At 40.8% G+C, this 21642-nt stretch overlaps 2 protein-coding genes across 2 annotated transcripts in view; both read left to right on the top strand.

The window, feature by feature from the left end:
- The first annotated feature begins 969 nt into the window (after positions 1-969).
- LOC130686843 (Fanconi anemia group J protein-like) overlaps positions 970-21642 on the top strand; it is a 31847-nt gene continuing 11174 nt past the window's right edge. The window contains exons 1-4 of the mRNA XM_057510010.2: positions 970-1093; positions 4203-4316; positions 4587-4698; positions 19876-19953. Of these exons, the coding sequence (XP_057365993.1) occupies positions 4203-4316; positions 4587-4698; positions 19876-19953 (304 nt within the window). The 5' untranslated portion in view covers positions 970-1093. The remainder of the gene's footprint in view (positions 1094-4202; positions 4317-4586; positions 4699-19875; positions 19954-21642) is intronic.
- Positions 7651-21642, top strand: part of LOC130686839 (importin subunit alpha-3-like) — a 36487-nt gene continuing 22495 nt past the window's right edge. The window contains exon 1 of the mRNA XM_057510008.1: positions 7651-7663. The gene's annotated coding sequence lies outside the window, so the exon portion shown is untranslated. The remainder of the gene's footprint in view (positions 7664-21642) is intronic.

Here is a 21642-nt window from a genome sequence, read left to right as displayed (position 1 = left end):
CTCCTCCTCTCATATGCAAACAACCCCCCCCCCCTCCTTTCGTCCCTCCTTCGTTTCCAACCCGAGTGTGTCCGAAAAGGAAATTTCAGCGTGTAACTTTATATGCCAACACGCACGAATCAAAGATTAAAAGACATTTTTGGAAGGAAAAGACAAAAAGAACCTTGAAATAAATCGCAATTTGGAATATTTATGTCGCAATAGATAGAGGGCAATGATGCGAGGCAGATTAAAGGCGAAAAGGAAAGGAGAAATAGCAGAATCGTAGACTCCAACATTAAGAAAGGGTTCGCTTCTTTACACGCAGCGACTGCCATCAAGTCCCGTTGAATTCTTCACTCGCCCTTTCTTGTTTCGCTGAAAATTCTCGAAATATTTGATTTGATTCGTAATTACAGCCCAAGGAGGTGAAGCAAAGCATTTCCATCTATCGCGTCGAAATCAGTATATATATATATATATATATATATGTGTACTAGACGACATTTACTGAACTGGCAATTCTTTTGTTTTTCTTGTTTGTATCCTACTTTTTTTCTCGAATTCCTAGGATTAACCTCTTGCGGCAATCAAATTCTTTTTGTTCATTTCATTTTGGAGTGGTATTGTGAAACGTTAATGCGATAAAACTTTTTTTTTTTTTTTTTAAGTTCTTACGTAACTTCGATCCCGATGAACGCTGAATCACGGTCGACGGCGTCATGGATATTTGCCTTTGACGCCACCTAGTGACGTCGTTTAAAAACTTTGTTGCGTTGCTGTTTATTTCATCACACATGAGGAAGCATCATTCCAAAGACCTGATTACAGCAAAAATTGATCATTCATTAATAAATGCTTGATCAAATCTTCTTTTCGTAAAATAATGGAAATTTTTTTGCAGTTAAAAAAAAAAAATTTTAAGAGAATTCCAAGTTACGAACGCGCCAGACACGAGCAGACGAAAATTCCATTTCCGTTGCCGTTTTCCCGGCAATTTTTTGTTATCCGATCCCGTCCCTTCACCACGTTGTTTTTTTCAGTTTTCAGTTACTTCGTCCTTGAAGTTATTTTATTAAACCAATCAAAGGCAATCCAGCAAACCAGTTTGAAGGTAAGATACGTTTTACCGTGCACTACACGTTAATTATTCACTCAATCGTCAGTATCGTTTACAAAAGTAGGATTGCATAGCCGATTGCCTACCATTATGATGAAATCAGTTTAGCTCGACTACCTTGCCATTAAGATAGAACCAATTTACGTCGACCACGTACACAATCTTGTATTCAGCATGACAAAGATAGTAGCTCAAGTGATTTGCAAACAGTAGCCGAAAGGAACAAAAAATTGTGATACAACTCATTAACATACAATCAACTTTAAATTGCAGCTGGTAGGAAACTGATGACAATGTAGAAAACCTGCTTCTTGGTGGTTGTCCCTTAACTGAGAGCTGTTCAACTTGAATACTCTGCGCTCTCACCCCATTTCGTTTGAGGTGTGGCCTAATGCCCGTCAAGGGTGTCAAAAATCTCCAAGCAATTAAATTGAATTAATCAAGTTCGTAAGGCATTACCACCTGATGCTGGTTTTCTTTTTTTTGCAGCAAAGCCAAAGCCTTTTTCTTTTTCTTTATGGAATGTAGCACTTGAGTTTGATGCAGGTTTGACAGGCAGGCAGAGCGTAAAGTGTCTGAAGTTTGAAAACATTTGTTGCGTCCAAAACAAGCCTGCTGTAAAATGCTCAACACCACCATTTGTTTGCAAACAAGGTTGAACTTTGAAACCTAGACACCTAAATGCCAGTTTCGTAAAGCCGAGTTAGTGTTTCTAGTACGACAGTGTTAGTCCCTAGTTTTTGAGTTGTGATCCCTGCTCTACACCCCCCCTGTCATCTTGGTAGTGTGGCTGAAGTGATGGCATGCTTGTTATTATTGCGAGGCTGTAATGAGTTTTCGAGCGTCCTATTCTCATCTCCCTGGCACGCGGGAGACGGACGGACCAAGGCCGAACATATGTTGCCTCGAGTCTTGTCGCAATCAAATTGGATGTTTGATCGTTTAGAATCTGTCGGCGTGACTGTTGTACAAGTTTTCCCATGAGGTAGATGAAACTTGAAAAAACAACGTTTTTGAATTGACAACCCTCTACCCAACATGCAAACCCCGACGACTTGTAACATCCGTCCACATTGAAATTACCAGACAAGTTTCAATTCTAGAGTCTCTGTTGGGGGTGATTTGACTGTTTTGCCCTTATAGGCCCCAATGATTTCGTGTGTCTAGTCTCACCTGATGACTGACAGGCGAGAAACTTCAAATGTCGAGGAAAAAGCCAACAGCTTGAAGTGTGGAATCTGAATCATAATTTGAACCAGTCGTGTGAGCGTGTTTCCCTCCCAGAAAACGAGATTTTGAAAAACGTTGCCAGAGGTCAAACGCACAACAAGGACCTAAGAGGTGGGGGCATTTGTTTGTTAGGGAAATTATATTTCCTCGAGCTGTCGCCTAACCTGCGTTATTTTGTGTTCCAAATCAACTTTGTCCATGATCATTTTAAAATTGAAAAAAGAAAAGGGAGAAATGGTGGTCGGACGGAAGCGTTAGATGCGTTTTTTTTTTTTTTTTTTTTTTTTTTTTTTTTTGTCAGGTTGATGATAGAGGTGGCCCCTCCCGTTTTCCCAATTTAGTCCAGGTCGTCTTTTTCTTATTTTGTTACCTAGTCATTAGTGACCTTGTCGTGTCAAGGATACAGCGTAATGATAAGGAGAGCAAACAAGAGGTTTTGCGTCGAGACATTGAATTCTTCTTCGTCTTTTTTTTTTTTTTTTTTTTTTTTTTTAAATTTTCTTCTCCCTCTCGGTTCCATTTTGCACCTGTCAGCTGCAAAGCATAACCACCAAGGTTTTTGACGTGTCATTTTTTTTTTTTTTTTTTTTTTCATTCCTAATAATTATGTAGCACGATACACGGAGGAAGGCTAGAATCATTTGTGTGTTGAGCTCTCGATTATTAATTGGATGTGTTTCCAGCGTTTCGCGTTTGGTTAGTTAGGTCCGTGTCCAGGCAAAACAAAAGCCTAACGTTTTCGGTGTCCCCCTTTTTTTTCTTTTTTTTTTTTTTTTTGTTTCAATTTTTCCCGTCGTTTTACGAGGAAAGTGAGCACACGTTCCAGGTGCACGGCACGTGGAAAGAAGAAATCGTCGGAAAGAAAAAATCTTTCCGTTCTATTTGATTCGCCCCCGAAACTTGTTTAAACCTACAAGTATTTTCTTAATGAATAATGAATCAGGTGGCGACCCCCACCCCCTCTCCTTTCCTTCTCTCCGTCACCTGTATTAGTCGGCCATATTATCCGATGAGTGTCATCGTCAATCAAAGTAAAATAAGAAAGAAAAAAAAGTTCCGACCATTCAGAAGTCGAGAGATGACAATCGCGCGATAGACAAAACAAAAAGCGCAGACAGTCCTTATTTGGACGTGGCTGCATCAAAACGTTGTCGTTTTTATTTTGTTCATTAGAATTGTTTGAATGGGAAAGACAAATGATTTTTAAAGTTTTACTATTTTCTTTTCTTTTTTTTCCCTCTCTCTCTCTCTCTCTAATATTTGCTAATGAGCAGAGGCCGTGAGTTAGACAATCGATTCGTTCTTCTAGCGATTGATTACTGAGGAAAAGAAGCCCTCCCCCCCTAGTAAGAACGTCTTGTTTCACTAACTCGCGATCCGGTCGATGTATGTAATAATTAGTAGTTTCCAAGGTAATTAATGAATTGGTTCGGTTACGAAACGCTGCCGCTTTGAGTTGAAAATGGACCATTTTAAATTTTCATCCCACGGCGAATTCCTTTTTTTCCGTTCGATGCAACGAGTCCAAAGAGTAACGAAAATAGAAAGACAGAGATAATGACTGTGCCTTCACTGTTCAGGATAGCGAAAGTAAGAGACAATGGACGAAAGAAGAGAGGCTTAATGTGAGGTAGACGACTAGTCGTTGATGGAAAGATGACTCTGCGCTGGGTGGCTCTAATTTCCCTTCCAGCATCCGCCTTCCTTCTTTTTTTTTTTTTCTAAAATCGGATTGATCCCAAATATGATTAACTATACCTGTTTGATCGGTCAAGATAATTTGGAAAATGAAGTAGTTTTTCTTTTAATTAAACATTAATAAATATGTTTATTATTATTTATTTATTTATTTTTTTTTTTTTTCCAGTTGCAGATGGCGACCGTCGTCGGGCCGGACGGACGTCCTCACTACGTCTACACCATCAGTGGAGTCCGTGTCGAGTTTCCGGCCAAGGCTTATCCCTCGCAGATTGCCATGATGGATAAAGTAATTTTTTAAATCAATCAACAAAATTATTGCCAGTTGGATCACTCTCTATCTGCTTATGTGTGTAAGCTGGTTGTGATCTCTGACGACAGGGCACGACAGGCCTCGTAAACAAAAAAGTGCTCCACTAAACTTCACCTTTTGTTGAACGTACATTTCTTTTCCGTTTTTGACATTGATGCGTAATGAGAGAGACGGACAAGGATAGTCATCTACTTGATATAAGTAACTAATAATTTATTTGTTTTGTGGCTCATTGCTGCTGTCTAGGTGATTCGAGGATTGCAGCGAGGCCAACATTGTCTACTGGAGAGTCCGACCGGATCCGGCAAAACGTTGGCGTTGTTGTGCGCCTCTCTGGCGTGGCAGCGAGCGGAAGCAGGTAAAAAAATGACCCTCTTTAACAATTATTCCGCGTTTTTCACAGAGTAGGACAGAAGAGGAGGGGGGTGGATTGTTTAAGTGACTTGCGTTTGTGTATACGTGATGCGTAGGGTCCACGGTGTACCACTTAACTATAGCACGTGAATCTCTGGATCAATATTAATAATAAGGTTTCATTTCCAGCGCCGTTTCTATTGTGCAGCTCGATGACAGTAGGAAACAGCAAGTGCATAGAAAAAAAAAAATTCTTATTGTTTTTCTTTGAAAAACAAGTTTGAATTCATCGCGTTTTCTGTGACGTTTTTCTTTTTGACGATGAAATTGCAACCGTCCGGTGACGGTCTATTTATTCAAAAGCAGAGGTCACGCAAAGGGGGGGGGGGGGATCGTTTTCCATCTTGTTTTTTTTTTTTTGTTTTTTTATATGCTGGTTGAGTGGCCGATTGATCCAGTCAAAGTTTGGCGGTTTTCAAGTTTTGGGAAAACACATTGAAAATGTTCCCATTTTGATTTTGACTTGTGTTTCGTTTTGTTACGGTCATCCGGTTGCGTGGTCAATCAAAACACGCAACCGACGACCATTTTGGTGTGTCAACCCACCCACCCACACACACATACACACACACAAATCTCTTGTTCTGTCCACCTCTTTTTCTTTTTTTTTATTTTTCTTTCCTGTATTTGTTTTGCAAAGAGAAGGGAAATCCTGCACAGGTGCCTTTCATTTTTCTGTCAAATTTTGAAATAGGATTGCGTGTCTAAGGTCGGAGATTTGGGCCTGCGTTAACTTCCGATGTTTTATTTTTTTTTTCTTTCTGTTTGGCCAGCAGTGACTGGGCCCGGGCTTATATTTCAATGGTTGTGTGCACTAGAGTTTGATGTAGTCAAAACTTTTTCTTGTCATTGTTGAACTCGATTTACATAATGGTCCCAGTGCACTGGTTCCGTCTACCCTCGGCTTGTCATGTCCAAAGGGTTCACCATTGACAAAGGCTGATTTGTTTGTCCGTTGACATCTGGAAACAAACAAAAAATAAGAGCTGGAACGGATACATTTTTTTTTTTTTTTTTTTTTATAATTTCTCCCTAATAACCTTTAAGGTTATCGTCCATTTTTTTTTCAATTGTTTTTCTCGTCCCTTTCTTTTTATTGTCATTTGGGGGGATATTACGTTCCCGCGTGAGCCATGTCTTTGTCGGTACTCGGTTTACGTGTCTCCAGCGCCGCTTCTCTTTCCATCTTTTTACGCGTTTTTCATTCGTTTTGTTTTGTTTTGTTTTGAAATTCCGTTTGATGCAAGAAGTATGACGGCCTTTTTTTTTTCGTTTCATTGTCTTGCCCGACAATGGCGCTAATGTTTACGCGCACGTCCAGCTAACAAAAAGAGGATCCGTCTCGCCATTTTGACACCGCCCACTTTTTATCTTTGATTTGTTTTTGCCCCCTTCCCTGCGTTTTGTCGCATTTCAGCAACAGATCAGCCACTCGTTTGACCTGTCAAAGGTCGCAGTGAATGCTAATCATGTCTGAACGCCCTCTCTTGATTCTCCGCCTCCTTCTTTCCAGCAACAAACAACGGGCAAGGTGGGTAGGGAGGGGGGGGGGCTATAGGAAAAAAAAAGAATACAAGCAACGCGTAATTGAGGGTTTGAGCGGACCATTTGGTTTCACTGCGAGAGCCAGTCGAGCCAATGTGTAGTTTAACAAACGCTCTTCATTTTTTTTTTTTTTTCTTTTTTGCTTAAAGAATGGCCGTCTTGTAATTATAGGTTATTACTATGAGACGTACGTTATTTGTATGCGTAGCGTACGTGTGTCTCTTGTTTGCGATAGTGACTGGGGGGCTTAGATTGTCGTTTTTAGTCAATCATCTTTTGTCTTGCCCCCTCTCCTTTGTTATGGATAAAGAAGAAGAAAGAAAGAAAGAAAGAAAGAAAGAAAGAAAGAAAGAAGATGGTTGACTGTTTTACATTTGATTTGAAGGCAACTATTTTCTAGCTATGCCGGTGCGAATGATACCAATCTGACGGCGTGTCTCAACTGTTTTTATTTTTGTCTTTCTTTTGAGTTGTCGATATTTTTTGTTTTTTGTTTTTGGTTGGGGAGATAGGAGGGTCGGTCGTCGAAAGAGAGTCGAAGCGTTGAAGCTGGACGACACACACACACACACACACAAACACACGGAGAAATATAAAGGCAAACGTAGGCAAATGAAAACCAAACAAAAAAATAAAAAAAGGAAAACTTGTTGGATGCATGGAACGAAGCCTCTTATTTCTAGAAAGAAAAAAAAAGAAAGAAAGGGAAGGGAGGAGGATTGAAATAGATAAATAAATAGAATAAGTGGTGGCATGATGGAAAAAGAAAGAAGCAGAAGAAACCTAACCAGATGGAAAGGCGAGATTGTCAAGACAAGTAGCCGGACTATCTACAAAGGCCAGCAGATGCCGTGTCTCTCTCTTTCTCTCTTTCTCTCTGTGTGTGTGTGTGTGTATGTGTGTATGTGTGTGGATGTGTGTGGATGTGTGTGGATGACAAAAAAAAAAAAAAAAGATAGAGAAAAGAAGTAATTTGAAAGAAAAAGAAGAAGAAAAAAAAAAAAAATAACAGGGTGACCAAAAAAAGAAGCTGTAGAGGTTTTATTTTTATTTAAGAGATTCCTCCTGTCCTGACGTGCATAACCAATCAGTATCAGAGAGTGTGTGTGTGTGTGTGTGTGTGTCGCCCTTTTTGCCGCTTTGCTTTGAAAAACGTCTTGACGGGGTCTTGTGTCCAGGGTCACCTGGCCCAGCAAAAGAAGGAACCCGCACGTCTCTCTCTCGCTTTGCTCCTGTGTGTGATGTGTGTTCGTGATTGCGGCCAAGACCGGTAGCTCCGAGGCGGCGCCTTCTTCTTGCACCACCACCACCAGCACACACACACACACACACACACACACACGCGCACCACTTCTTCAATTCTTGTGTTATTCCGTCTGCCTTATTCAGATCCCCCCCTCCCCCCTTTTTTTTTCTCTCTCTTTCTCTCTCTTTCGTTCGTCTTGTCATCATTCTTTTCGTTCCTTTTTCGGTGTCCGTCGACTGCTACTGCTCTTGGCCGAGCGTGATGTCACCCCCCCCAAAAAAAAACAAAAAAATATGTTTATATCCTGCAACTGTTTGTCCCTTTTTTTTTTTTTTTGGTTCCTCGACCGGCTCTTTTGGCAGGATAAACTATACAAGGACAGACATAGACGCGCACTACTGCATCAAATAAGAAATGTGTGAGCTTTTTTTTTTTTTCTCTTTTTCTTTGCGTTGCCCAGCCAAGGAACGGCCAGGATAGAACAGACAGTTGGAAAACGATAACAATTTATTCGACGACTTTTATTTATTTTCGGTGAAACATTCTCCTGCTCTGTGTGTGTGTATGTGTGTGTGTGTGTGTGACCAGTGTGTGGAGAATGTGAAAAAAAAAAAGAGAAGGCGCGATGTACACACGCAGCACGGCAATGAGAAATGCAAAAGGAAAAAAAAAAAAAAAAAAATAGAAAAATTCTCTTGGACAAAAAAGGAGAACCCGCTTGATGAACGTCATTGCTCCTGTTTTTTTTTTTTTTTTTTTTTTTTTTTTTTAAATATTCTTTTACGTTCTCGGCTTGTTGTTTTCTTCGTCGTCGTGCTACTGCATTGTGATGTGGTGGCATTGGGCGTGAGATCGAGCCTCCCAGTTACGCATTTCTAGTACCTTTCAGTTGAAATAAATTGGTCGCGTCCACTTTCGGATGCTTGTCCAATTTTTCTTGTGATTCCGACATTGACCCAAGATGGCCAACATGAAACGCGAGGGCACTAGTTTTCTTGACTAGTCCCCGGTTAGTGTATTTATTGTTGTGCAAGCCTTTTTATAAATGGCTCGCTGTTGGCCTTCAAGTACGTGTCTCTCTCTCTCTCTCTCACTTGTATTGGTACCGTGTCACTCTTGCGCGTACTGGCCAATAGCCACTCGGCTATTTATGAAACCAAATCCAGTTTTCTCGCCTTCCATTCATTTTTGGGCATTCCTCATTTTCAATTTTGGTTTTGTTTTTATTACCTTTTGTTTTACCTACTTTTCAATGTTGAACGATTTAGGACATTGCCTTTTTGATGTGATTTTTTTCTTGGCTTCTTTTGTTTTTGGAAGACAAACTCTCTATTGCGTTATGTGTTTGGAAACAGCGAGAGGGAGATTGTCGTTTGACGCTTTTCAAACTTGTTGTCATTAGTCGCCTTGAATACGAATAGTCAGCCCGTTTTAGACGGCCATACGGGGGCCAACAATCAGGTCAAACGAAGCATCCGCTATTGCGTGCGCGCGTGTGCGTTAAATCCCGCTTTTTTTTTTCCATTTACGTATAATGTCGACTCATTAAGAAAAGCCGGAGCACTAGAAAAAAGTTACACAATCCAAAAAAAAAATTCAGGATATGCGGGCCTTGTGTAAAAGTAGCATCCCTCCTCAGTTTGACGCTCTTTTGGTCTTTTCCATTAACGCGAGAACGATGGTGGTGAACGTTCACGTCGTCGGCGAAAGCGTGTCTGAAGCCAAAAGTTGAGATGAGGGACGATGCGGAGCTGTGCGCCAAAAAAAAAACAAAAAACAAAACAAAACACGCAAGCTTTCACGGCGGGCCAAAACTTGACGCGTTCAACTCTTTATGCAATGTGCACACTTCACACTATACACAGAGTCTCTTTCAATCTCGTATTGCCAGACACACACACACACACAACTTTGCGCTTTCAAGCCCAAGGTGTTTTCATCAAACATTTATTTCACATTTCCAACCTAATTTTTGCTCCCCCCCCCTCCCCACATCTTATTGATTTTTTTTCTTTATTAAATGATTTTTGGTTGTATTATTTGAGATTGGTTTTGATTCTAACGTTCAGCGAAATGATTGAAAATCCAAAGCATTGGCATGTTTTGGTTCTCTCTTTTATTTTATTATTATTTTTTTGAATCGTTTCATTAAAAAAAAAAAAAACCAAAACAAATTCCAGTAGCTATAGAACTCGGATATAAACGTGTCCATATTGTCGGCTCTATTAGCGTTGCCAGGCCAGAAAAAGAATGCATGAACCTCTTGTTTTGTTTCTCTTCTTTTTTGGAACGCTCTCTTTCTTTGCATGGCTTTATACGAATGATTTTTTGAGGAGCGCTGTGAAATTGTATTGAATCTAAAAGGGAAAGAAAAACGTGTGCATTTTTCGTGTTGTTGTGGGCAACGCTCCCGAGTGGCATCATTTTTTTCCTCCCTCTCTCCCCAACTGTGTGCAATGATTAATTCTCTTGCTTAATAATTAAATATCGGGAGGGTAGAAACCGACATTCTCCGAACGTGGAAACACGTCATCGTCTCTGGGTTGTGCGGCCGTGATTTGGTGGAAGTTTATTTTATTTTATTTTATTTTTTCGTTTCGTTTCGTTTCGTTCTTTTCCCTTTTCATAAATTGAAGCTTTGATTTTTCTCGTGTGTTTTGATTATTAGGTGCTCATTAGAAAGAATGTTTGGATCTCGATCTAGCCAATAGACACGTACGCGCAGATAGGGGGAGCAATTCTTTGTTATTATTATTATCTCGCGTATCGCATTGATGTTGGCTTAAAAAACTGCTGATTGTCTTTCTACTCAATTTTTTCCCTTTCTTTTTTACCCAAGTTTTTCCTCTTTGGACTAGGATTTTTTTTTTTTTTTAAACCCCAGTAATTTGGGTTGTTGTTTAGAGAATAAGAGATGAAACTTTGAGATTTGGCTTAGTGTTTTTCTCTCCCAAAAAGGTGGTACTGAGAAACGAAAAGAAAAAAGGGTCCCAATTAGGCCTAATCAGGAGTGCCGGCGTATTCTTTTTTTGTGTGTGTGTGTGTGTGTGTGTGTGTGTGTGTCTTTTCATGTTGCACGCGCGCCTGCACATTCGTATCGATACCAAACTCTTTTGTTTAGTCGGAATGTGTGTGTGTATTCGTCATCTGCATTTTCACCGTCGGTAGAAAAAGAAAAAAGAAAAAAGAAACACGCGCATATCGTTTTGATCGCCCCTCACTTTTTGTTTTATTTTTCGCTTTACATTTAATGATGATTGGCCCCTTAGTTAGAAAGAACTGGCGTTTCTCTAACACTGTTTTGAGGTAAAATAAACAACAAAAAAAAATAGAAGGACAAAAGAGATGAATAAACAATGGCTGTGCGTGTAGAACAACACAGACACTTAGTTGGCCACGACGAGGAGTGGCAAGGATCGCTAATTAAAAGCGAGTGACGTTGGCTGGCAGCTACGGTGCGGGTCTGAAAACTAGTAAAAAAAAAAAAAAATTAGCTTTTGGCGCACGATGAATTGTGATGATGATGGTGATTGTGTGCGCTTCTGATGTTTTTTGTTTTTTTTTTCGTTTTTGCTGTTTTTTGTTTGCCCGTTTCCTACGGGCACTCACACACGTTCGTCACGGTCTCCTCTTGTCGCTCTGTTTATTTAGCCGAATCTGAAAGGGAAATTAAAACTTGAAAAGAAGAGATGCCTTATCTGTCGGTGGCAATGCGCGTACTGCACGTGAATATCCGCACACACACACACACACACACACATACGCATCGGAAACTAGGAACAAAATCAAATAAGGGTAGCGGATTGGATGCAATCGCCAACATCTGCCGGAACAAACATATCTGCCGACAGAGCGATCACATTACCTTTTTATTTGGCGTCTTCTTCTTCTTCTTCTTTTTTTTTACGAGATAGCTACAACAACGCGCTTGTTTTTTGGTTTTTTTTTTCTAGCGTGTGTGTGTGTGTGTGTTGAAATGTCTCCTTGTTGCGTGCAAAGTTTCGAAATGAAGTCGCGTTTTCATTTGACTAAAAATTGAAAATCTCAATTGAAATCTCTTATGTAGCCAGGACCATTTCGGTTGGGGTAGAACCAGTAGCTTGACGTTATTGCGTTAGGCCCGTCATCTCACGAGCTGCTGGTGCCACAGCTACTGGACTTTTTTTTTTTTTTTTTTCGAGTCTTATCTCTTGGTTCATTTTTTTTTTTCCAAATTCTTTTTAAAAAAAAAAACAAAAAAACTAAAAGGTGTACTGGGCGTGTTTGCCTTGAAACTAAGCAAAAGGGTCTGAACTGAAACAATGCCATAAGCAGATAACGTCAATCTCCTTTTCGTTCATCGATGTCTACAAAAGAGACCGACGGGAAATGGTTTCTGTTTCTCTTGTTGATTTGTCGTTCAAAAGTTTTGCGCGCCTTGCTGCCGAGTCGAAACGCGGCATTATTGTATTCGAGAAATGTCGTCCCCCCGCGCTCCAAGAGTTCCAGCAATGTCGTCGTTTGGCCACCACCACCACCACCTTACACGCACCGGCATGTTTTCAATGTAAATAGGGGCACCTTCCTTTTTATTTTATTTTTTTTTTTTTGTTTCGTTCTTAATTTACAATCGAGAAGAGGTAAAATAGAGAGAGAGAGAGAGAGAGACATGATTGATTTTAAATTTGAAGTTGCAAGTTTGCCCCCCACTCTTTTCTTTTGTGGTTTGACGATGTCGTGCTCGAATGCGAGTGGCAAGCCTAAAACATGCCACCGTGATGACGTTAGGGTTTTTCTTTTTTTTTTTTTTTTTTTTTATGTCCTATCTCTTCATCCCACGACTTTCGCCCCAAAAAAAAAAAAAAAACCTTTTGTCGGCGTGCACCTCTTTTTCCGATCTCGTTTATTCCGCCTCCCCCCCTCTTTTTTTTTTTTTTTTTTTTTTTTTTATCTTTTTCACGAAGGTATTAGATGTATCGTTGCACCCGCTCTTTTTTTTTTGTTTTTTGTTTAGTATATTTCTCTCCCTATCTGTTTTTTTGTGTGTGTGCGTAGAAGCCGGCGCGCGGCCTACATATTATTATGACAGACGCCATCAGCTGCCTCTCTCTCTCTCTCTCTCTCTCTCTCTCTCGCCGTGTTTTTTGTGATTTTTTTCGTGCTATTATTTTTGTGCGTATAGATGAGGAGGGAGGGGGTGAGTTTGCCTGATTCAGTTCTTACGTAGATCATTGGCGTCTATTATCTGTTGTTCGGCTTGTTGTTACCGTTTTCGTGCGTCGACCCCGCTCGCTCGTTCGCTCGCTATTGTGTTGCGCTCAGCGTTAGATGCGAGTTGACGATGATTGGAATCGACGGCTTCCAATCAGCCGGAAAAACTTACACCCATCACTTTTTTTTTTTTTTTTTTTTTTTTTCTTTTTTTTTTTTTTTTTTTTTTTTTTTTTTTTTTTTTTTTTTTTTTTTTTTTTTTCTTTTTTTTTTTTTTTTTTTTTTTTTTTTTTTCGAAATATGTATTATGCAGATATAAGGCATTGAAGACAGGATGACGAACGAATGTAGTTTAAGGATAGCGAAGAGAATGAAAGAAGAGAGGTGGACCGAGAGGGTGGGGTTGGGGGGGGGATACACGAATTGTGTGCGATGCACGCAGCTGTGCTCAGATTATTATCGGCAATTTTCGTGGCGTGAAAATTTGCCCGTCACGGATGAAAAATGAGAAATATGGGCCAACTTCCGGCAATGACAGATTGTCAACGTTCTCTCAAACTTTTTTTTTTTTTTTTTTTTTTTGGTGTTTTTTTTTTTTTTTGTTTTATTTTTAAAATGTTAGTCCCCTACCCGAAAGGCTCTCTCTATTATTCCATGGATGGACATGTTTTCCTTTTTTCCTTTTTTTTTTTTTTTTTCTTTTTCTTTTTCTTTTTGGAGTTGTCACATTTTTATTTTCTCCGAGTCCGAGTCCGAAGAAAATGGAATTCCATTCGTGTGGAATGGTTCCGCTTTCATGTGAGATGTTTGTCAACCACGCTCGGGTCCACTCCAACGATGGATACCGGCGGGCCTGTCCTCGTAAGATAAAGAAAAAAAAAAGAAAAAAAGAAACAGAGAGCCCCCAGAAAAAGAAAAAAGAAGCGTTTGTGATTACATCGCAGCGCCCTAACGCTTCCGTCTGTTCGGTGTAGTAGTTGGCGTAGTGACAGTGGCCAGTAGTAGCATACCTCTACAGTCAGAGTGTGTAGGCATAGATTCCAGTCGATTCCTTTTGAAGATGGACATCAGCCGTTCGTCCATCAGTCGTCTCGTCTCTCTTTTTTTTCTTTTTCTCTCTCTCTCTCTCTCTCTCTCTCTCTCTCTCTCTCTCTCTCTCTCTCTCTCTTCTTCTTCTTTGCCGCTTCTGCTTTTACACACATACACACGCGGGGGCCCCTACGCGCTGGAATGACAGATCGAATATCGACGTGTCTCGATTTGAAACAGATAAACACATAATATACATTCTACCTTTCTTTTTTTTTGTTTTGTTTTGTTTTGTTTTGTTTTGTTTGCCCTTTGTAGGCATATCTGGAAAGATGTGAAGGAAAATATATTCAAGTTTCAAGAGAAGCTTTAGCTTTTACGGCCAATGAGAGTTGAAGGCTACATCTAGTACAGATCACCTTGATCCAGTACGCAGCAGGTGAAGAGAGGCTTCTTTTTCAATTCGAAAAAAAAAAAAAAAATAGGCTAAATAAAGAAGGCCAGGGTTGATGATGCCACTGAAAATAATATCTTCTTCTTCTCCTCCTTTTTTTGGGCTTGTTTGCATCCATTTTGGACGGCCTCTTTTGAACGCCCAATGTGAAATGGAGAATGGTTCCAATGGGCCGCCATCAGTCAACTCGCATTAGCGTCTCTTCCTTTTTTTCTATTTTTTTTTTTTTTTTTTTTATCTTTTATTCTCTTCGTTGCCTTTCAATGGCGTACCTATTTTTCGAATTTCTTTTCTCTCTCTATTTGGCGCCCAATACCTTTCGCTTTTGCTGCCACCCGTCGTAACGAGACTTACATTTTACCTAACGCAATACAGCTTCATTGCAGCGTAGGCTACTCACCTATTAGTACAATTACGACAGCGTTACACGTCGCATGTGCAAATAGCCCCTTGTAAATCAGTTCGCCTCCTTGTTGCATTTTTAAAGCTCGTGATTGTTGCGCAAACAAAATGGCCTCTTCCATTCGGGTAAGATGACGTCCGTTCGCCCATTTATTCTAATTCGCTTTGCCTTTCCAAAGAAAAGAAAAAAAAAAAAAACACGACTGTGACAGAACTGCGTTGCTATGGTTTTTTTTTTTTTTTGGGGGGGGGGGGAGGGGTTGCGTCTAAGGTCCGTGCTGATTGCGCAGACAGCGAAGCGGGCAGCACTTAATCGTGTCGCTTTCGGCTTACGTCCGGATTGTCCATCATCAGGGAGGGTCTAGTGATCCAGCGAGAGGGTCTTTATTTTTTCTTCAGCTGCGGGAAAACGAACGGAACAAGTTAAAGGAGGAAAACGAAAGAGGACAAAGATATGGAAGTGATGAGCTGTAATGCAGCTCCCTGAGGAAATAATGTCAGACAGTTGGCGAGGATGGGAGGGGGGGGGGGGATGGACGGGCAAAAAGGGAAAAGTCACGATGATCTGATGTGACCTGTTGTCCCCCTCCCCCCTATTCACTCCCCTGTCTCCAATGGACCTGATTATTTTTATTCGTCGTAAGGGGAAAAAGGTTTTGTGTTACTCTCGTCACACACGAAAAAAAAAAAAAAAAAAAAAAATGATTTAGTCGAGGGGTTTTGACACAGGTTTTTTCTTTCAATTCAAATTGAATTACGTAGTGAGAGACCTTAGACATTTCGTGTACGTACCAATCCTTGCAATGAGATTTTCTTGTCCGGGTGCGATTGGTCATCGGGACGTGGGCGTGACGCCAGAGCGAGAAGCCCTTTCCATTTGCTTCTCTTTTTTCTCGTCAAAATGCTGCTGCAAGATCCCGGCATTGTAATTATTATTATTATTTTTTTTTTTTTTCCTGTCCTGTCTATTCAGGAAAAAAAAGAGTTAAATGGCCATTTTTTGCGAGGCTTCGCTTTTCTTTTTTCTTTTTTTTCTCAGCTGAACGTAATTCGTGTAGGTTTTCTCTGTTGACAATTTCGAGAGAAACGCCTACCGCGACTACTATTACTGTTTACCAACTAACTGTGCGTGTGTGTATGCCCGTTCCTCCTCCTCCTGCTCCTGCTACTGCTACTGCTACTGCTACTGCTACTGCTGATCGTTTGTTAATCTTCTTGTCCGACTGCGAAATAAGGCCGTCGCAAAGAGAACGACGCCTGCTCAAGGCTACACACGACAGCTCTGCTTCAAGTGCGCCGTTTTTATTTGAACATTTGCTGCCCCGCTTTTTCTCTCTCGTTTTCCTTTTTTATTTATGGATGGGCTTAGTTGACACACCGATAGTCTTTTTACACATAGATGACATGCATCTATAATATCACGATTCTCTTTTCGTGCGTGTTGCCAGCAAAGTCGACTCATCTTCTAGCCGGGGCCAAACTAATGAGCTCTTATTTGCCATTGTCCGCTTCTTCGTGTCCATTCTGACCGATCGATTGTTGACTGTACTCCACTCCGCCGCACACCTCCACCACCAAGCGGATATCATTTCTATTTGATGACCGCATGCGTGTCTGTGTGTCTGTGTGTCTGTGTGTCTAACTTGAGTTATTTATCAGGTCGCGTCGACCTCCGTTTCAAAGAAAGGGAAAATGCGTCAACGAGTTGTTAATTAGTTAGTTCAGGTGGAGAGAGAGACAGAGAGAGAGAGAGAGAGAGAGAGAGAGAGAATGGTCACGACACCGAGACACGTGTTTCATGTCCAACTTATTAGCCGGATCGGTTATGGATCGAATGCGAATATGTAGGGAGAAGGGACACAAACAAACAAAAAAAAAGGAGTGGGTGGAAGCAAATAATAAAAAATTGTATCTCTTTTAAGGAGTGGGCGGGAATAGATGGGCCAGCATCGATAGCCCATAGTGGACTCTTGAAATCAACTTGAGTCTTGGGACAGTGATTCACATGTTTTTCTTTTGAACTGACAATCCCATCGAATTTGGTGGAAAGAGAATTTTCCAAAATGCAAGTAGAGACAAATCCTGTTCGAGTACCCTCCTCGTTGTGCTGCACTATCTTCATTGTGTCCGTCTGCCTTCCTTTGACAGGCAAAGAGATGCAACTCTCGTCGGCCCTCGTCAAGAGATAGCCAACGAAATGATGGCAAAAGCCGAGAGGGACGGAAAAGGATCGGGACGGACGCCCGAGATGGGTTGGTCCGTCGTCGACGAGTTGCAACTCGTCAAGGGACATTTTTTTTTTTTTTTTTTTTTTCCGTAACACAAGGAAGGATGCAAAGACGGAGACAGACTTTTGCTCCATGCAGCTTTTGTTCAATTTGGATAGGGTCAGAGGTTGGTCAATAGCCCCCCCTCTCGTTCTTCTTTCTTCTCTTTGACACAGAGACAGGGCAAAAGGGGAAGAGGAAAACTTCAAAAGAGACGAAAAAGAAAAGCCTCAGGATGATGGCCACAGCTGGACCGTTTTCTTTCTTTCGGAAACCGATCGATTTCTATACGGGAAAAATAAAAAGAAATCAAATTGAAATCCACTCGACATTGTTCGTCATCTGATTTGGAAAATGTCTCGTCTCCATCCGTTTTATTTGATTTTCTCCCCCTCATTTTGATTTTTTATTCTAACTGGATTTGAAAACTGGAAAAAAAAAAAAAAACGGAGTGAGGCCAGCGTTTGGCGCCAGTTATTCTAATGATCCAATCTAGACCGTGTCCATGTCAATACTTTGGCCGCGCGCACTGGATGAGATAGATAGAAAAAAAAAAAGTAAGGGGACGCCATGTTATTTTTGGACGTCTGCACGCGGATGGATGGAATGATGAGTCCTTTTAGTATTTTCTAACCTAACCGATTTTAAATCCCTTCTTGCGTTCATTGTCGTCTCATTTGTCACGCCCTCCGTCAACCCGTACGTTCCTATTTCTCCAATCGAACGGAAGACAGTTGTACTAACAATCATCAAACCCCTTCGCCTTGTTACAATAACACACGAAATCCTCCTCTTCCCTCGAATTTCTTTCCAAAAATGTTTTTCTTTTTTTTTTTTTTTTTTTTTTCAAACGTAATATCCTGTAGGGTTCTTAAATAGGATAACCCCCCCCCCCCCCCTCTGCTTCGATATGATGGCGGAAGGTTGGGGCCAAAGAGAGAGAAAGCGGTTGTGTATATATTTTTTGAGTGATATTCAATCCGTCTGTATGTTGTGTCGGCATCGACAACCGCAACTATAAAAAGAAGAGCTAGCGAGTTATATGTATATAAAATAAAAGGGGGGGGGGGGGATTGGAAATCCGTTCGGGAAACGGTTGTGGAAAAAGAGGAGGAAAAAAAAAAAAAAAAAAAAAAAAAGAAGAACCGCCGCCGCCGCCGCCGCTCTATGAAGCGGCTCATTTGAATTAGCGCCGACTGCGGTCCGGGTAGATGATGATGATGGTAACTTGATGCTGTGCGCGCCCTACAGTTTTTTTTTTTTTTTATCAGGCATTTTCTTGTTCATCTAAAAAAAATAACGACGACCCGTTGCGTTTTCTTTCTTTTCTAGTGGCCCAAACGTTTTTTTGGATTGTTTTTTTTTTTTTTTTTTTAATCCCATTTCATTCTGCTAGTCGATGGGGACGTTGTTTTTCTCGTGCGATCATCCCGCCGCTTGAAATTCGTCAGATTCCATACGGGAAATGGCTCAATCATGAAGGAAATAAATAAATGATTTGCTATTGGTTATATACATTTCGTATATCGACTGAATAGCAGGACGGGACGGGATTTTCAGGGCGGAATGAAAAATCAGTAACAAACGCGGGCGTCGTCTCCAATTTCGGATTCCTCGATCGACATCCGACATTACCAAACTTCTAATGTGTCGACAAAAGCCTAAAACGCAAGAGGACCCCCCCCCCTTCACGTACACGCACCCGTACCCGTACAGGGGAAAAAAAAATATATATATATATATATAAAGAGTCGATGTTGAAGTAACTAAATCTGTTTGAAAGGACATGACTCTCTAATCATAATAAAAATATACGTTGATGTTCGTAAAAGAAGAGAGCGCCGTACACAGATGGGGAGGACCAAGAATCTCGTCTTTCTCAATATCGGTCAAGTCTACTCGCTTCACCCCACCCTGTGTTCTCACTGTTCTTGTCATTTATGATTTATGACGATTATTAGATATGTAATCATAACCGCGCGCGCTTCCTCTCTCTCTCTCTCCCCCCCATCCCACCCTCCTTGTGCTCTTCTTTTTTTTTCTTCATTTCGGGCACGTGTCACCTTTCCCTCGTCTGATGATTGAATTTCTCTGTGTCGCTCGCCAAAGTTGCTCACCGGCAGCATATTGTGTGTACGCAGCGCACGCATATCGCATATTATAACGTCGAGTGAAACAACATTGACATGGTACAAGGTGACCTTTATGTCGCGCGCCAACCTCCCCAATCGTCATCAGTTCGGGACATTCGCTTTCCAATTATTATTGCCCTTTATTTATTTATTTATTTATTGTTTTTTTGTTTGTTTTTTTTTGACGGGGAGGGTGCCAGTTGAAGCTGGTATTACCGAATTGATTTGTTTTGCCCTTTTTTTTTTTTTAAATTCTATTTTTCATTCATTATGAACGTCCTAATGGAGATCGAGACTTTGGATTGATGGCCCAGGTGCTTTCGTCTACCCACCTGGTTCGTTTTTTTTTTTAATGGGTGTTTTTCCTTATAGAGAGAGAGAGAGAGAGAGAGAGAGAGAGAGAGTCGAGTTGTATTGATCCTTACGCGGTAATGATGAATGATTGATTGTTTGGCTCGCTCATTTAACAGCCGTTCGTGTTTAGAAATATGCGTTCCGTTTCTTACTATAGCTGCAAGTCAGGACGCCGTTCGAAATGAGGAGGCTAAAGATGGATTCAAAATGGCGGACTCATTATGAGACGCAGCGGATGTGGCAAGTGTATGAATTAAAAGCTCGAAACGTGGCGATTGTTTATAAACCATAGACTAGGAATTCCTAATTGATTAACGTGTCAACCAAACTAGGCCATTTCATTTTGTTGACAGTTCAATTACAATGTTTGCATCTCCGTTTATTGTTGAATTTTATTTGCCTACAGTGGGCTCGCTTATATATTTGAATACGGAATAGTTTGTCGCATTCTCGATCTCATTTTTGTATGGTTTTTCTTGTTTGTTTTTTTCCCATTTGACAGAAAATGTCCGAAAGTTCAACGAAGTCGTCGAAGCCAGCGCGCGGGCCAACCTGAAATCGGTGCCGATCCAATCAGCTGGTGAGTCCTCTCCCTTTTTTTTGTTTGTTTTTTTTTCTCTCTTTTTTTTTTTTTTTTTTTTTTTTTGCTCTCATGCGCATTTTCTTTTGCACGCGTAGACGTAAAGCACCTCTCGCCACTAGCAGTCAGTTTTACACTGATATGCAAATTCCAAAGTGACATTTGTCGAAGCCTTAAAAAACAAAGCAAATCCTTATTGGGTTAAACCCGTTTTTCATCGAGTCTGGCAATTACCATTTGGCAAAGACTGGTAGCTACCACGTCCCCTCATGCTCGCTCTTACTTAACTGGCAGATAGCGCAGTTTGCTTCTGTTTTCACTGATTGCAAATGGAAATTGCTGCCATCAACATAAGTAGTGAGCGTGTAGACTTCAATTGATGTTAGCGCCACCGTATCAACAGTGAAGGATGCCACTTTCGTACATCATTCATCGCTTCTTTTTTCTTTTTCTTTCTTTCTTTTTTTTTTTTTTTTTTTTTTTTTTTTTTTTTTTTTTTTTTTTTTTTGATGCAGCCATTCTTATTTGATTTTCATTCTGCTCGTGTTTCGTCCAATACCCGGCGTGAGAGAGTCGCAACGGGGTCTCGAATAAAAGGGAAGGGCATGCCACTATATCGAGTGGGTGTATGTGTTTCTCGATGAAGGCAGAGAGGACGGTCCAATTGACAAAGAGGGATTGGCCGATACATCAAACACGTCCTCGGGTGGAGTTGAAAAAAAAGAAGCAGAAGAAGAGGGGGGAAGGGTGGGGGGGGGGGGGGATGGTCGGTTGACGCGTCTATTCCGGCGTCTCTCTTTTTTCTATTTTGCTTCCCTTTAGCTTTCGAATTTTCTTTTGTTGACGTCCCTGCCTCTGTATATTTCTTTTATCAAAAAAAAAAAAAAAAAAGAAAGAAGAAGAGGAGGAGGGGTGGGGTGGGGTGGGGTGGTGGTGGAACGGTGAGTTCTTTTATAGAAAAGAAGCGCATTGACGCAAGCAAAACAGAGGCGCGCACCATCCGGGGTGTATGTGTCTGTGTGTGTGTGTGTGTGCACCTCGTTATAGCTACAACTGACCAATGGCAGAGCGGCAATGGCGGCGTCTCTCTCGTCTCGACGCTTCTTCTCATCTCACGCGTCGTTTTCTCTCTTCCTTTTTTTTTTTTTTTTTTTTTATTTTTTTTTTTTTTTATATCTCCTCCCTTCTCATTTCCTATGGCTATTTGCTTAAAGATGCTTTCTCTCATGTTGTTGTTACTGTCGACGCACAGCCTCCTCTTCTTTTTGCTTTTTCTCTTTGACGTCGTCCGCAACCCCCCCGTTGCGTGTCTGTTTGTACCGCACGGCGTTTCTTGTTAAGTCTCTGTCGTCGGCACATGTAACCCTATATAGCTTCATCATCATGCATTTTCAAAAGGAACCGAAAAAAAAAAAAAAAGAACCAAAAAAATGTAAAAGAAAATGAATTTCAACGAAAAATGGGAGCTCTTAACTATTACACCCGAATCAGACACTCAATTCAGTCCATGGCTTCCCCACCATCAAGTCGATCATTCTTTGGATTATTTTCACATTTTTTTTTTTTTTTTTTTTTCGTTAAAAGGGGTGGGGGATGTATGACTGCGAGGAAAGAGAAAATATCTTGTATGTATAAGAGGGCGCGGCTATTGATTGATTTTTTTTTTTTTTTTTTTAAATAATGCTGGCA

This window comes from Daphnia carinata, chromosome 2, assembly GCF_022539665.2.
Source record: "Daphnia carinata strain CSIRO-1 chromosome 2, CSIRO_AGI_Dcar_HiC_V3, whole genome shotgun sequence".
Taxonomy (NCBI): domain Eukaryota; kingdom Metazoa; phylum Arthropoda; class Branchiopoda; order Diplostraca; family Daphniidae; genus Daphnia; species Daphnia carinata.
Note: the sequence above shows the minus strand (reverse complement) of the source record. Positions and strands in the feature narration are given on the sequence as shown.